Source organism: Rhinoraja longicauda, chromosome 3, assembly GCF_053455715.1.
Source record: "Rhinoraja longicauda isolate Sanriku21f chromosome 3, sRhiLon1.1, whole genome shotgun sequence".
NCBI classification, from domain to species: domain Eukaryota; kingdom Metazoa; phylum Chordata; class Chondrichthyes; order Rajiformes; family Arhynchobatidae; genus Rhinoraja; species Rhinoraja longicauda.
This window is the reverse complement of record NC_135955.1, coordinates 41,777,561-41,793,937: the sequence shown is the minus strand read 5'-3', so window position 1 is coordinate 41,793,937 and position 16,377 is coordinate 41,777,561. Positions and strand designations below refer to the sequence as shown.

The window sequence follows — 16,377 nt, the reverse complement described above, 5'->3', positions numbered from 1 at the left end:
AGAGAGAATTATATGAGGTGCTAAAAATAGTACTAACATTTCATGGAATGAACTCATTTGTTCGTTACTATTCCTTAATCTCAGACATGTCACAGCAGGTCAGCTAAAATCTGGAAATCTGATTCCTTGCCTGAAGAAAGGAAAGTGGCCATGAAATTAGGGTGGGAGAATGAGGGAAGGATGACAGAGCAGACAAGGTACACAAACCACCCTTAGTGGTTTAATCGCCCAACAGTGCCAAACTGGAAAGATTATACCCAGAGTACTTTGTGGATGCTGATGAAATCCAATCCAAGAAGAGACTCAGAAATATAAAAGGAATGAAATGTTTTTTAAATTTTCATTTCAATAATTTGCAGATTTGAAAATAGTCATTTTAGGTTTAGTTTAGTTTAGAGATACAGCACGGAAACAGGCCTTTTAGCCCACCGAGTCCACACCGACCAGCAATCACCCCGTACACCAACACTGTCCTACACACTAGGGCCAATTTACAATTTTTACCAAAGCTAATTGACCTACAAACTTGTACACCTTTGGAGTGAGGGAGGAAACCGGCGCACCTAGAGAAAACCCATGTGGTCATTGGGAGAACATGCAAACTCCGTACAAACATTACCCTTAGTCAGGATCGAACACGGGTCTCTGGCACTCTAAGGCAGCACTCTACTGCTGCACCACCATGCCTCCCCAGATAGGCTTTTAATTATAGTTAGGCTATAACTAATTTTAAGCAGTTATTCAAAACACAAAAATACGCTTGACTAATATTGAAATATGGTTACTATGTTGACCAGGATCTCTATCATGCCCAAGCATTCTATCCCTATCATTATTTATATAAACACAACAAATTAAGAGAACACGATTAAATCCACGGTGTTCATAGCAAATGTATTAAAATAATCATTAATCTCTCATGTTCATTTCAATACAAAATTGGAACAGTAGTTACAAATACAAATCCTAATCCAAGTTGAAATTCATAGAATATAAATGTCTTCAAATCACTATTTGTTTAATCCATTTTACAAATACCAACTTCTTTAGAAAAATGCACAAGATTATAAAACATGGCTAATAATTTTAAATATCTTAAGGAAAATTCACATTTTAAGGACAAGGATTTCATTCACAAAATAACATTCATATCAAAGCAGCTTAATAATCTAACAGTTATGATTCTGTAATGGTGCTCTACAATTCAAGAAGTGTTTGCTTTGCATCTTGTGGTGTTCCATGATCATTAAAGGTGCTATATAAATAAATATTTTGTTTTCTTTTCCAAATGATGTTGCCACGGGTTAGAGATATACAATGTAAGCACAATGAGTTCTCCTCTGCCCTGGTCAAGAGCCTGCCATCCTTCATTCCCAAACCTCACACATGAATAACTTGAATAAGAAATGGACAACATCAAAACAAACATCACAAAAGATCTGAAGAAGGTCCCAACCTAAAACATCACCTATTCATGTTCTCCAGAGATGCTGCCTGACCCACTGAGTTACTTCAGCACTTTGTGCCTTTTATGTAAACTAACATAGACTATTCCTCGTGTTGTGTCACCAATACTTTATTGATCTGTACTCCAAGGAAGGTCACTGCCCCCACACCAAAAACAGTTGGATTGAGAAAGGCAGAGTAGTTTAGAGGATGGCATAGAGGCAAGGTCACTTTTTCAAGGACAGGACAAAAAAAAAGGAATAGTGCAAGTGCTTTAAATTGAAGGTCACAAGCACGTTCCATTGCAGAAGGCTCAAATGAAGAGACAGTCTATGGATGGAGGCTGATGGGCATACAGAGTGAAATATTGAGCTTTACAAAGTCTGCCAGAAAGCGTGATTTCAATGTCACGGTGCATTGAGGGCATCATATGGCATAGGGCTTCATAGAGAGCGTGGAACTTGCCCTTTCCAATATGAAAGTTGTGGCCATCACTGTCAACAATTATTGGAGAGGCCTTTTGAACAATGACACCTACAGCAGTGATGGCAGCAATCTAAGCTTCTGTGCCAGTGACCTGCACTTCCAGATGACAGCTGTACTGCAATGGAAGTTGAGTTGTTCTGTCAAACTGGAGCTAGCCATCACGTTCATATTGGAAAGGTGAGGTCCTGTGGCTCCATGCAAGACCCCATGCAAACCTGTGGCTGGACTCCTTCATAGATCTTGATGTTGTATGGAGACACAGTTTGCGGTCTGAAGAAGAGTTCCAATCCAAAATGTCATCAGGGTAACGATCTGAAATGTTTTTTGTCCAGTTTCCTCTACAGATGCTACCTGACTCGCTGAGTTCCACCGGCAATGCTTGACATTGTAAGTGTGTTTCTGGCAGGCCAGACGATGGCACTGCTGGTGGGCATTTGAAGACGCATGTAGTGATCTTGACTAAAAGGTTTCTGAAATCCTGTGGCTCTGTTTTCTTGTCTGTTTGGCCACAGAACTTGCATCCAATACCATTCCAGCTTCAGGAGCTAGTTCCTTCACTCCTCATTGTGTGAGGCTCAGATGCTGCATCTGAAAACCTAGGTACCCCCTCTTGCTCACATTCTTCCATCTCTTTCAAAAAGCTACCAACCTTTAGAATGAGATATGTCACCTTCCCCAGCCCAATGCTCAGTCACTTTCAGAGTTGCAGGATCGTCAATGCAAGGTAATTTGAACTGGTCACTCCTGTAGTTGAGCTCTTACCCACAGTTAATACCAGCTGGAAGCTGAAATCATTTAACTGAGTTGGCACAACAAATTTTAGGTGGGTCTGAATCTGGTCCAATGGTTGTGAATTAATCAAGCATACATTTTCAAATTGTAACAAATTTTGCTCTCATGATCTCCTGAGAGATTTAGTGTTATTATTGTGGATCTAAGGTGCAAAGTACGTAAATCAAGAAATTTGGGAGGCACCTTCTGCCTCATGAAATAAAGCTCTCCCAAGCTCGGAATCAAAACAACATATGGAAAAGAACAGGTAACGGTGCTCTTAAGTAACTTTCAGTTGAGACTTATTCTCTGCAAAAAGTAACGAAACGTATGGTACACCAATAAAGGCCCACTTCTCATTGGGCCAGAACTTGATAACTGGGCCCTGCTCTGGGATTTCTGAGACGGCGTCGAAGTAGGCAAAGCAAACACAACCCAGATAGGCAGCCAGACAGATCAAGATGTGCCTGGAACAAAAAGGAAAATGAAAAGTAAGATGAGAATAAATGCAAGGATTTCTCAAAGTTCTGTTCTTACAATTTCCGGAAATAAACTTGATCAGATATTTTGTATGTTATCCAATCCAATGATCATCCCCCATTCCCCATTGATTCTGTTTTTATCCCATTGATTCATGTTTTTTTTACGCCACATGGATTACCAATTCTATTGCTAATTGAACAAAACACGAAATATATATTATTATTAATTTTACCAATATATTTTTTGAAAAATAGTTGTTCTCTGCTGTTCATTTCATTTACATCTACAAATACTAACTTTTTCTCATAACCGATAAATTGACATTTGGAGATTCTGTAAGGTATTGTAAAATAATACCATTGTTCAGACTTGAGATAAAATTGACAGCCTACTTTAGTTGCTTTCCTGAAGTTTGTAAAAACCTTTCAGTCCTGAGTCACAAAAGCCTTGAGGTGAACACCAGATGGGAGGAGTTGGCTGCGCCTAACGGCTGCGGCTCTCTGGCAGTCTGTTGTCTTTTTTTCTTTTTTTTTGTTTGTGTCGGTGTTGGGATGGTTTTTGTTTCTGTTTTTGGCTGTGTATGTGTGGTGGGGGTGTGTGGTGGGGGTGTGGGGTGGGGTGGGGGGGTGGGGCGGGGGGAAACCTTTATTTTATTAGGTCTCTTCCCCGGGGCGCGGCTCGGCTGCGGGCCTTAACATTGCCGGCGCAGCTCGGCTGCGGGACGTTTCAGTGCCCGGTGCGGCTCGGCTGCGGGCCTTAACATTGCCGGCGCAGCTCGGCTGTGGGACGTTTCAGTGCCCGGTGCGGCTCGGCTGCGGGCCTTAACATTGCCGGCGCAGCTCGGCCGCGGGACGTTTCAGTGCCCGGTGCGGCTCGGCCGCTGGACTTAACATCGCCCAGTGCGGCCGCGGGACGTTTCAGTGCCCGGTGCGGCTCGGCCGCGGGACGTTTCAGTGCCCGGTGCGGCTTGGCCGCTGGACTTAACATCGCCCGGTGTGGCCGCGGGACGTTTCAGTGCCCGGTGTGGCCGCGGGACGTTTCAGTGCCCGGTGCGGCTCGGCCGCGGGACGTTTCAATGCCCGGTGCGGCTTGGCCGCTGGACTTAACATCGCCCGGTGTGGCCGCGGGACGTTTCAGTGCCCGGTGCGGCTCGGCCGCTGGACTTAACATCGCCCGGTGCGGCCGCGGGACGTTTCAGTGCCCGGTGCGGCTCGGCCGCGGGACGTTTCAGTGCCCGGTGCGGCTTGGCCGCTGGACTTAACATCGCCCGGTGTGGCCGCGGGACGTTTCAGTGCCCGGTGTGGCCGCGGGACGTTTCAGTGCCCGGTGCGGCTCGGCCGCGGGACGTTTCAATGCCCGGTGCGGCTTGGCCGCTGGACTTAACATCGCCCGGTGTGGCCGCGGGACGTTTCAGTGCCCGGTGCGGCTTGGCCGCTGGACTTAACATCGTCAGCGCTGTTCGGCCGCGGGACGTTTCAGTGCCCGGTGCGGCTCGGCCGTTGGACTTAACATCGCCCGGTGTGGCCGCGGGATGTTTCGGTGCCCGGGGCGGCTCGGCCGGGGGGCCTTCCATCCCCTTGCGGGGGCTGTGCGTGTCGTTTGCCTCGGTAGGGGTCGAGCTGCCTGTCCGTGGGTGCGGGGGGAAGAGAGGGGAAGTTTTGTTGCCTCCATCACAGTGAGGGGGTGTTTGGAGTCACTGTGATGGATGTTTGTGTTGGGGTCGGGTGTCCTGTGTTCTTTTCTTTTTGCTGTATTTTGTGTGACTGCTGAAATTTCGCTCGGTGTTGTGCCGAGTGACAATAAAGTGTTGTTATGTTATGTTATGTTATGTTATAAGGGAAGAAGGACATAATATGCTGGAGTAACTCTACGAGTCAGGTAGCATCTCTGGAGAAAAAGGATAAGTAACATTTCGGGTTGGGGCACTTCTTCAGAATAATTGTAGTAGGGAGATTGGGAAAAAAAACTAGAAGGGAATAAAAACAAGACAAATCAGGACCCGGTAACAGGTGACCTCAGGCAAGGAGATTCCCTGAGAGGCAGATTGTTGGATATTTTGATTAATGTTAACCATGAAGTATTCCTGCCAACAATGACCATTAATTTATAATATGGTTATTTGATATTTTTCTATCCATTATTTTGTTGATAAAGAAAGGGTCTTGGACCTGAAATATTAATTGTGTTTTACTTTCCTCAGATGTTGGCCAACTTGCTGAGCATTTCCAACATTTTCTGTTTTTATCTCATTATTTTATTTTCATTGTTTTATTTTCATTATTTTATTTTCATTATTTTAATACAGTGCATTGTCCTTTTATACAATGGGTCCAGCTGAATGCAGTTCTTTTTTTTTGTGCCTCTGTGAGTTCAGGTATAGGAGTAAAAGAGTTTGATATGCGTCTGCTCAAAGCAGATTCAAGCAGATGTGGCCTGTATTTTACTAAAATACATGTAACAGATTAAACAGCAGTGATATGCATCGCAAATGAAATGGAAATGTGCAGCAATAAATACAATTATAAAATAGCTGGTTGCATCTTGTTTCCAAATATATATAGTAATAAAAATTCTGGTTTTGAGAAATGTATGAGTTACAATTTATACAGCAAATCATCAACGTGCAAATTAATCTGAGCTGTAATGGTACATCCCTCTAATCTGGTGAAAGCTCTGTTTTGCCAAGCTGCTTTTGACCCAACTCTCTGTACTATGGGAGTGCGGAAGTTCCATTTGTCTAGGTCCAATGTTTCCACTGAGGAAAATATTGATGATCAATCAAATTTGTTGCAGAGTAACTGCAATTTCATTTATCTGAAACTGGAATAGTAAAGACATTTTCAATGTTGAAATATTGTTAGACATTTGACAATGATTAGATCATTCTTACCTTAACTCCTACTAAATCCTATTCCCATCAATGTGAATATTATTCAAGGTCTACAATTTTATCTGCTAACACAATTTTCGGCCATATCTAAGTAAATAGAACTTAGTTAAAAGTTAGGAAACTAGAGAGAAATGTTGGTGACTCTTCATTTTGGAGAGGAACAATTTGATACTATTACATTTTCTAAGACAGACAATCACTATCTATCTGCTTAAAATTTGAAGGAACCCAGTCTCTGCTATTTGCTCCTTTTTAATGATAGTGTTATTTCAATATGGAGTCATAGAGTCACACAGCACAGAAATAGGCCTTTGGTCCAACGTCTATGCTGACCAAGATGCTCCATCTAAGCTAGTCCCATTTGCCTGTGTTTGGCCTATATCTCTCTAAACCTTCCCAGCCATCAATTTGACTACAGTGTGAAAACAAAAATTTGAAGAGAAATTATTAAAGTTATTTCAATCATAATTTGTCAGCATGCATCTTACCAGACGCAATGTAGATATGGAAAGTTGAATTCAGACCAGAGCTCACAGAAAAGATTATCGCTGATCCAGCAGAGCAGTGCTAAAGCCCACCAAAAGCCTGCCAGGAGACCCAGCTTGTATACTCGCATATTTTCACACCTGAAAATGCACAAAACACAAGTAGTGAAAGCCTAACATAATGCACATGCAGCAAAAGCACAATTCGTTTTAGGTGAAATTGAAAAAAAATGATAACTCAAATAGAAAATATAGTGATATCTGTACTTTGACAGTGAGAGAATAGCAGAATATAAGCTGAAATTCTAATAGCTGCACGTATCTTCTAACCAGCTTCCCTGTCCCTTCTGGTTGTTTCTTCTTTACCAACCAAGGGCTGTGGGACACTGAATGTTTCTACCAATGCTGATCTTGAACAAATCACTGAATGCTTGCAATAAACTAAACAAGTTACACGCAGGATGAATTCTCACAATTCTTCTGCTGAGATTATGAGAATGTCATTGGCTTCAAATGATATTTTATAGATAAAATAATGTATTCCATTCTTTGTTTTCATAAAATGTACAATAAAAGATAAAAATAATGGCCACATTATATTGTCTGACAGTCAGTCAGCAGTTCCATGGAGTTACCAGCTGTTGGTTGTCCATGTCTGTTTATTATGGACCTCTGTGCATGTTCAACAAATACGGAAGACTGGCATCACCTAGAGGTTATTTGTTAATTAGACCCAGGTCTTCTAGGAATGAAGTTAGCAAATACTTCTTCATGCAAGGATTAACAGAAATTTGAAATCCTCTTTGCAAATACCATTTAATACTGGACGAATTGTCAATTTTAGATCTGAGATTAATAATTGTGATAGCCAGAGGTATCAAGTACTATGGGGGAAAGAGGGGAATTGGAGTCAAGTCACAAGTCAACCATAGTTTGTTGAATGGAAAATCAGGCTCAAGGGACAAAAAGACTTACTCTTACAATGGATGTCAACCCCATATTTCAAGAGGTTTTGTTGTCCACTCACTAGTTGCCTAGGGTGGAATTTGATATTTTCACATCCTAATCAGAAACAGAAAGCAACTGGAAGGTTAAAGTATTAAACCAATTGAGATACGATGTAGTTGGTAGAGACACAAGTGGGAATGATTTGCTCCATTTTTAAGGGAGTGGGAAATAATTTAATTTCCAGGCACCAGGTATATCTTTCTATTTTTATTTAATTTTACAATATTTAAATAGGTACTAGTTTTTGCAACATATGCTGAAATATATCCCCGATACAACACAAGGAGTTTTTATTGAGCAGAGGGCTGGTTTGTGAATGGCCAGATGCATGCAGACCTATATCAGCTTCTTTAACCATTCGACAGAATGGTTTGCTTATTACATTCCTATTTACTTTGGATGATTAATGTTAATGTGCTGGAAGAGCAACTGCTTAAAAATTGACCAAGAAGGGAAGAAATGTGTATTTCACAAGATATATATAATTCCTGATGCGTTTAGTAAATTTTCATTGTTGCATTTTAGCTGTTCTGTGTTGATTATGTGCCACGTTGGAAGCCTTAGCATGTCAAGCCTTAGCAAGTTGAGATACATCCCATGAATTGAATTTAAATGTCTGCAAAAAATTGCAAGCTATCCGTTCTATTCTTCCCTTTTCTTTCATGAATCATGCCTCAGTTCATAACTGGTCATTCAAAAGCAGTTACATTTATTGTTAAATGCCAGCTGCCTCATTTTCAGCACCATAATCATAGACTTATCTATTGTCCTTTATACATGGAGGATTAATTTCTATGTCTAACATCCGATAACACAACTAAGCTGATTTTGTGCAGGACATCCTGAGACTTATTATTGTGGCTGAGGGAAATGACCTTTCCATTCCTGCAGCTTCCTCTGGAAAAGGTCATTCAATGCCAGCTGAACCTCCTGCAAATTTTACATTACAAAATAAAACCTAGTTCAGATTTAATAAATCCGTTCCCGCTTTACTCTCGTCAAAACTGAATAATTTTTCTGGGAAGACAGTTGTCATGTTTGGAAGTGGCATATGTGATTAGAGATATTAGATGAGATTATACATTTGCTTCTTATTCTGACAGAAAGCTGCTTCACTTAAAGGGAGTGTTACTGAGCATAATGAGGTGGCAGTACATATGCCAAAGCAAATTACAAATCTTTTGTGGAGCTGCTGTTAACCAAAAGATCCCCGTCGCTTCAACCCTGGAGTTCTAAACTCTGTGGTTGAAAATAATTTGTAAAACATGAACTAAATACTGGACCTATTAGAATATTTCAGGCTCCAAATTACTATCAAATTCATCTAGAATTTTAATTTCAAACAGAAAATTGTAATTATTTAGGCTTCTTCACATAGGAAAACAACACAAAGCATTTCACGGTAAGATATACAATGACACTGAGAAAATAGTCTTGCAGCATCAACCGCAGCTGGAAGGTGAACTCAAAGAACCTCCATATTCAGTTATTAGAAGTTGTGCAACTCTGGTCCAGAATAATTCCTTTTTATCCCTATCCACTTCATGTGGCATTAAATGTAGATGATTCCTTATTCCTATAACTGTAGGACATAAAGTTTACAACATATATTCTGCAGGGCAAGCCTGCTGTTGGAAAATGAATGGATCTGTTTTAACAAACCAACGTTATTTCCATTTTGTGGTGCAAAATAAACGCTCAATTGTTCCTCAAAATTATTACAAATTATTTGACCTTATCAGTCATTGAGTATGGTGAATTTAGAGATTGACAGATTTTGTATATCAAAGGAATCAAGGGATGTAGGACCATTGCAGAAAAAGTGGAACAAAGGTGAAAAATTATCCATTGTGTTTTTGAATGATGGAGCAGGCATGAGGCACCACATCGCCCACCCCTGCCTCTGCTTCTTAAATCTTTTGTCAAAAGGTTACTTAATCAAGCCTCAACTTCTCGTAATTACTTCCATAACATTGTTCGTTCACCTGGTTCGGGAACAGCTTCATCCAAGAATTCAAGGGATTGCAGAGAGCTGTGGACATGGCCCAGACCATCACACAAACCAGACTGCCTTCCATTGACTCCGTCTACACTTCATGCTGCCTCAGACTAGTTAGGGAAATGGGAAAAGAGAAATAGATGATGACGTCGAGAGATAAAGAACAATGAATGAAAGATATGCAAAAAAGTAACGATAATAAAGGAAATAGGCCATTGTTAGTTGTTTGGTGGGTGAAAACGAGAAGCAGGTGCAACTTGGGTGAGGGTGGGATAGAGAGAGATTGGGAATGGCAGGGTTACTTGAAGTTAGAGAAATCAATATTCATACCACTGGGTATTCACCACTCATATTTCGCTTGGGCAGCTTACGACCTATTGGTATGACGATTGACCTCTCTACATCATCGTCAATATCTCTTGTTTCCCTTTTCCCTAACTAGTCTGAAGAAAAGTCTCGACCCGAAACATCACCCATTCCTTCTCTCCAGAGACGCTGCCTGTTCCACTGAGTTACTCCAGCTTTTTGTGTCTATCTTCTGTATTCATGTTTTCTGACTGCATAGCATGCAAACAAAAGCTTTTCACCGTACCTCAATGCATGTGAGAATAATAAACAAAAACAAACAAACTCTCTGGTCCAATCTAAGATAAGTGAATTTACTCCAGTAACAATCCGGAGACTACTACCTTCAAAATTAAGTGCTTTAATTAGTCTCATGCTACGCAATATCTCTTAGCAAACCTATTCCTAATTCATAATTCTACTAATGTTGTCGGGTACCACATGAACCGGAACAACTGGATCCTGTTCTCCCATTCCAAGCTCTTATCAAGCCTCAATGTGATGTTCTTAGCTACCCACTGACAGGTAGCATAGCTCACAGGACTTCCAATCACAACTGCAGAGAGTGATACATTTAGGTAGGCAATAATTATTTCTACAATGTTCTTTATCATTCCTAACTAGAACAATCCACAACACCAATGTCCCATTGTCAGTATGTCCAACCACTATACAGTGTCCATCATAGCCATAAGGCTGTATGTTCCTCGTGAGTGTTGAATGAGGTCAAAGTCTGTCAAGCATTCATCTAGCCCCATGGCATACACCACAGAGAAGCAATAGAAAGCCAATGTTAAAGGAATTATAATCCAGCAAGGGTGCGCATTCAACCGAGATGCTAACTTTCCTTTCTTTGGTAAGGCCGCATTCAAGTTATTGATTTGCTCCCTTTCTGTGTCAGCCCATTGTTGTGCCTGAAGGACCAATTCACCCTTTCATTTTTCTCATGGTGAACGTCAATACATGACAGGACCTATTAGGCAGATGTGCAAGACCATTATGTGTGCCTAATGAACTATTTCATTCAAAAGACAGTGGGTGGAGAATTAGTATTGGTGGCTTTCATTTATTATTTGTTACAATTGGTTAAGCAAATCTTCAAGCCATGGGAGCATCCCAACATAAGATTACATTACATAAGTAGCAGCGAAACTGACCATTCAGCATAACCAGTCCTTGCCATATTAATATTATTTGAGTTTCCTCAATGTCCCAGTGGAATCTCCCCCCTCCCCTCGCAAATTTGACCGGCCTCCCTGTAAAAGCGTCAACACAATTCACTTAAACCAATCCCTATGGAAGCCATATCCACAGGCTATCAACACATTTAATGATTTCAAAGACCTTGGTTAGGTCACATTCAGCCTTTTCTCAAAAGAAAGGTGACCCAGTTTGTTTGTCCTTTCCCGATGAGCACGTGCTTACACTTCAGGCATTATCCCTGTAAAGACTGTTTTACACTTTCTCCACTGTTCTACATCCTTTTTACAATATACAATGTTATATAACCAATGTCCATATCAGTTTAGGATAGGTATGCTATGTTTCAATGTTATCTCTCGAGAAATAAACAGTGGCATTGCCAATCATACTCTGCCACCAACCCTCCATCCCCGACTCCCCACCCCATCCTGCATCCCCTCTAATTAGGTATTATCTGCAAATTTTGGAATTGTGTTTTTGGATTCCAGAATCTAAATTGTAGACAGAGGGGAGCACCACCACCCACCTTATTCTGCTGCAAGAAGCCACCCTATGTTCCCACTCTACGTTTTCTCCTGAAACCAGCCAGCAGCCCATTTTGTCACTAGTCTCCTGACTCTACCTTCTCTGGCCCCATGCATTAGTCTCTTAATGGATATCTTAGCAAATAGGTAAATCCAGATAAATAATTTCCACAAGACAAGAGTTGTAGATATAGCCCAATCCATCACATAGACCAGAATTCCCACTATTGACTCCATTTACATTTCACGCTGCCTCAGAAGAGCAGCCAACATAATCAGATTGTCCCACCCTGGTCATTCCTTCTTCTTCCTGGCAGAAAGTACAGCAGCTTGAAAGTGTGCACCACCAAAGTCAGGAACTGTTTCTTTCCCTCTATTATGAGTCTTCTAAACAGTCCTTCCATAACTTGGGGTACTGTTCGATTCACCTCCACCTCATTGTGGACATTGGACTTTGTTTTTGGAACTGTTGGTCTACAATGCTGAGCACTATCTTCTGCGCTCTGTATCTTCCCCTTTGCTCTATCTAATTTACTTGAGTTTTGTATGATTGTACTTATGTATAGTATATCTGATTTGTTTGGATAGCATGCAAAACAAAGCTTTTCACTGTACCTCAGTATGTGTGACAATAATAAACTGAAACCTAAACCTGAAATTCTACTCTGTCTAGATTTTCAAAACAATAAGTCAAGCAAGGTGTTGCCTTTCAATGTCCATTTTTTATAATACTTTTAATTTCCAGATATTCTTCCATTCACTCTATTACTTTTCTGACCTTCAGTTAATTCATAATTAAGGAGAATAATTTGTCTTTATGTGGGTATCAATTAAAATCACTTGGGATATTTTTCTAATGCACGTGTAGTAATGTTTCTGCTTTGCCTTGCCTTGGTCTGTTAAAATACAGAGATGCAATCCACTGAAACCTTTCTTCTATTTTAAATGCACTGATTACTCCTTTCATTATTCATTTGTATGTCAACTCGTTCAATATCCCTGATAACAAAATGAAATAATTAAATATTTTGCCACATTCCCACTGTTATGTGGTGATCTACAATCCCTTAATGATCCTGTTCTCATCTGAACCTTCCCTATGTTGGTTGATCAGTAAGATATGTTGCCATTTGGTTTACATTTCTTGATAATTAAATTTCAAGCCTTCTGTTTGTTTTTAGATTTTCTCCTAATCTGTTCACATTCTTTCTTATTATGCATTCTTCTGTTATACATGCAACATATGCACCTTTCTTTGACCTCAATTGTTTCCTTAGATCATTATTCATCCAAGGAGACACACAAAATGTTTAGTTTGCTCCTTCCTTTTAACAAAATATATTTTGGCTACACACTGTCAAACAGCAATGTCTGGCGAAGTGAGACCCGCCTTCAATGTTCTCCTCCTCCTCCTCCTCCTCCTCAGAAGAAGACAGCTATGCCCTGCTCCTTTTCCAATCCCTCTGTTGCACTGTTGCCCCCCCCCCCCCCACCTTCAACAGGCTAATGGCTTTCTCTACCCTATTGTTCTCCTATGCCTCATTGAAACTCCCTGCTAGTGTAATAAAGCACGTTTAAATTGGGTATGAGAATGGACAACAAAAAACTGCAGAGGCTAGAAATAAGAAACAAAGCAGAAAATGGTGGAAACACGCAGCAGGTCAGGCAGCATCTGTGGAAAGAGAAACAGAGTTGATATTTCAGGTTCTGATGAATAGTCTTTGATCTGAAACATTAAACGATTCTCATTCCACAGATGTTGCCTGATGTGCCCAATCTTCCCAGCAGTTCTGTTTTTTTTGAAAACCAATGTCCCTTGACTCTTAGGAATTGCCCTTAAATCTAGTTCCTAGAATGAATGAGGCCTGGAATTGTTTGGACTATCTTAATATAAAGGCATCACGACCACTCCCAAAGAATCTGATGCACACCACATGAATCCTTCACACTTATGCACTGGCTGCATACTGATTGGATGCGACCTCTTCTACATAATTTTTTTAACTCCAAGGTTGCTGTGATTATGCTCAGATTGCCACATATGTGCAATCCACAGCAATCTGCAGTCTGAAAGTAACCCATTTGCAATTTCTGCCACCTTCAAAGAGATTGAACCATGAAGCACATATTCCTTTTCCCTTTCAGTACTGCAAAGGGCATTTACCTTTGCAACTCCTTGGTCCACTTCACCAAACACACACTTTCTCACGCAACCAATAGTAATGCAACATCTGCCCTTTCATCTCTTTGCTTCCCAACATCCGTAAGCTCAGGCAAACTTTGCTGATGAAACAGTGATTCACTTGCTCTTCGTCCAGTCTAGTCTAATGCATTTGATGTTCACAATGTGGTCCTCTGTTGCCTGCAATTTAATTTGACCATCCCACTCTCATTGCCCTGATATTATGAGGTCAAATGTAAGCTTGAGGAGCAATCTTCCATTGGACCTTTGGCAGTTTTGAGGCTTAACACTGAAATCAAAAACTTCAAATAAATCATGCTCTCTATATATCAGAACTGGCTATTTCTGCCACAGGTCATCTGTCTTCAATAATGGCTCAATTTCTCCTGCAATTAGTGCGGCCTGCCAATTAAATAATTTCCTACTTTTATATTGCTTATGTTTTCTCTCTAACTTCCCTTATTCATAGATTTTAAGCTTATTTGTTCATGTTATTGCTCTCTACCTGCTCTCATTAATCCATCAACATCCTTTCTCCTTGGCAATACTGACCTCACCATCAGAGAGATTCCCTCTGCTCTTTCCCAATTTTTCTGTAATTTAAAACTTGTGTTGTCTCCTTCACAGTCTGACAAAGGGTCTTCACCTGAAACACTATCTCTGTTCCACAAATGCTATCTGATCTGCTGAGTATTTCCAGAATTTTTTGTATTTAAATTTGAGGTGCACATTAGAGTCCATGCTAAATATTGACATCACGGAGGAAAGTTGATTTTTCGACTCTTCAGTAAATAACCTGCCAGCAACCTGGCTTGTACATTCTTGTGCAGCTGAGTCAAAAACCATTGGGATCATCCCAGTCACACTGCGGAAGGGGAAAAGATGCTGAATGTGTTAGCAATGGACAATGCTTGGTCACCAGGCCCAGCAGGCAGCAACTTACCTTGAAGGAGGCTGCAGGTATTGTCGGTCTGGCCTGTATAAGCACTTCACATTAGCCATGAAAGCTGAACCTATGTCAGCAGACCTTCTCTGAATGCAAAAGTCTGCTTTATTCAATTGAAAATGCCAACAGAGGATTGTGTTTGTCATTGTGGTGATGACTGGTCTGCCTGCCTTTAAAGGTCCAGTGAGTCAGTTATCCATAAGTAGCCCAAACTGTCTCAAAAAACTAGAATTGCAAATGTCAGAACCAGGTTTGATTGGCTTCAATTCTTTTCAATAATTTTTTCTCATCCCACTTCAACCCAATTATTTAGGAAGGAACAACATTCAACCCTGACTCTTGTACATCTTGATCAATGCTATCATTAACAAAATATTCCAGAGTCACTCCGTGTTTGTTTTCAGAAGCAGGATGTTCTAAAATAATAATGTACCACACCCATAGATTCAGAACATATAAAGCAGACAGATTCTGGGAAAAGAGGTAGGTGTTGCTCATTCAAATTTCCCCCTCTAATTATAATTACTTTGTGCACAACGTGCCAAGAAAAATGAAGTAAAATGATTGGGAAAACTCTTTAGTTTTAAGAACAACAATGCTTTGAATCTCAAGGTCAGGGCGGGTCTTCTGAAAATCTCCAGAGAAATATGTCTCGTAGATGCTATGAGGGACTTTTGCAGTACCCACATTAAATTAGCATCAACTTTGTGTCTGTTGAATGGAGTTGCATTGGGACATTGCCCAAACAGTGCAGAAAGGTATTTCATTGTCCACATTGCTAAGGGAAGAATTTTCTTATAATTTCACCACATGACTTTTGTACGCCATGTAAATGATCGACAGAGTTCATTGGGCTTGTAATCTGAAACCAAAAGATGCTAATAAATATAAGAAAAAGAATGCCAGAACAGTAAGTAATAACAGCTTCACTTGATACCGAAAGCAAAGTTAGAAATTCACTTTGAGGGTTTTTTGCATACCAGTGATAGCATTATATCCTGTAAATTATTGGGTACAACATTCATATTGTTTAGTGCAAGCACAAAATATCCGAGAAATCTAAAACAAAGGCCAAAACTGCTGGAAGGGCAGTGAAAGAGGATATGTATGCCCTCTGGAAAGGTGCATTACATGAACCAGAGCATTTAAGCTTGTGCCCTTTCAACCAACATCAGAGCAGGCAGCACAAGAATGTGAATGTCCACAGGCCATGCACATGTTGACTCATATCATGCAAATGGAATTTGGGTTGTCCACGTCCGTGTGTCAGACACAAACAGAACAAAGAAGGAAATGTAAGCACGGTAGAAATTTCATTATTGTTTTGAAATTGAATAGTAGATTGCACAAAAATGTTCCTTCATTTTTAGGCCTAAGGATTAAATTTCTCACTTTCATGGAAACAGAAAGTAAATAAGAGCATAAGTTGATCATTTGTCCCTTCTAACCTGCTTCACCATTCAATACAATAATGGTTGACCTTCCATCTCATTACCATTCTGGCTGTCTCTCAAAGCCTTCTGTGACAAGTAATCCATCTGTCTCCTTCTTAAATATATTTAGCCATCATGGTCTCCACAGCCCTCTATACCAGAGAATTCCACAGACT

The 16,377-nt window shown here is 40.6% G+C and overlaps 1 protein-coding gene across 1 annotated transcript in view; it reads right to left on the bottom strand.

Moving 5' to 3' along the window:
* Nucleotides 1-1,090: 1,090 nt before the first annotated feature.
* acer2 (alkaline ceramidase 2) overlaps nt 1,091-16,377 on the bottom strand; it is a 28,043-nt gene continuing 12,756 nt past the window's right edge. Inside the window, exons 5-6 of the mRNA XM_078396943.1 lie at nt 6,565-6,702; nt 1,091-3,170 (exon numbers count right to left, since the gene is read on the bottom strand). Of these exons, the coding sequence (XP_078253069.1) occupies nt 2,984-3,170; nt 6,565-6,702 (325 nt within the window). The 3' untranslated portion in view covers nt 1,091-2,983. The remainder of the gene's footprint in view (nt 3,171-6,564; nt 6,703-16,377) is intronic.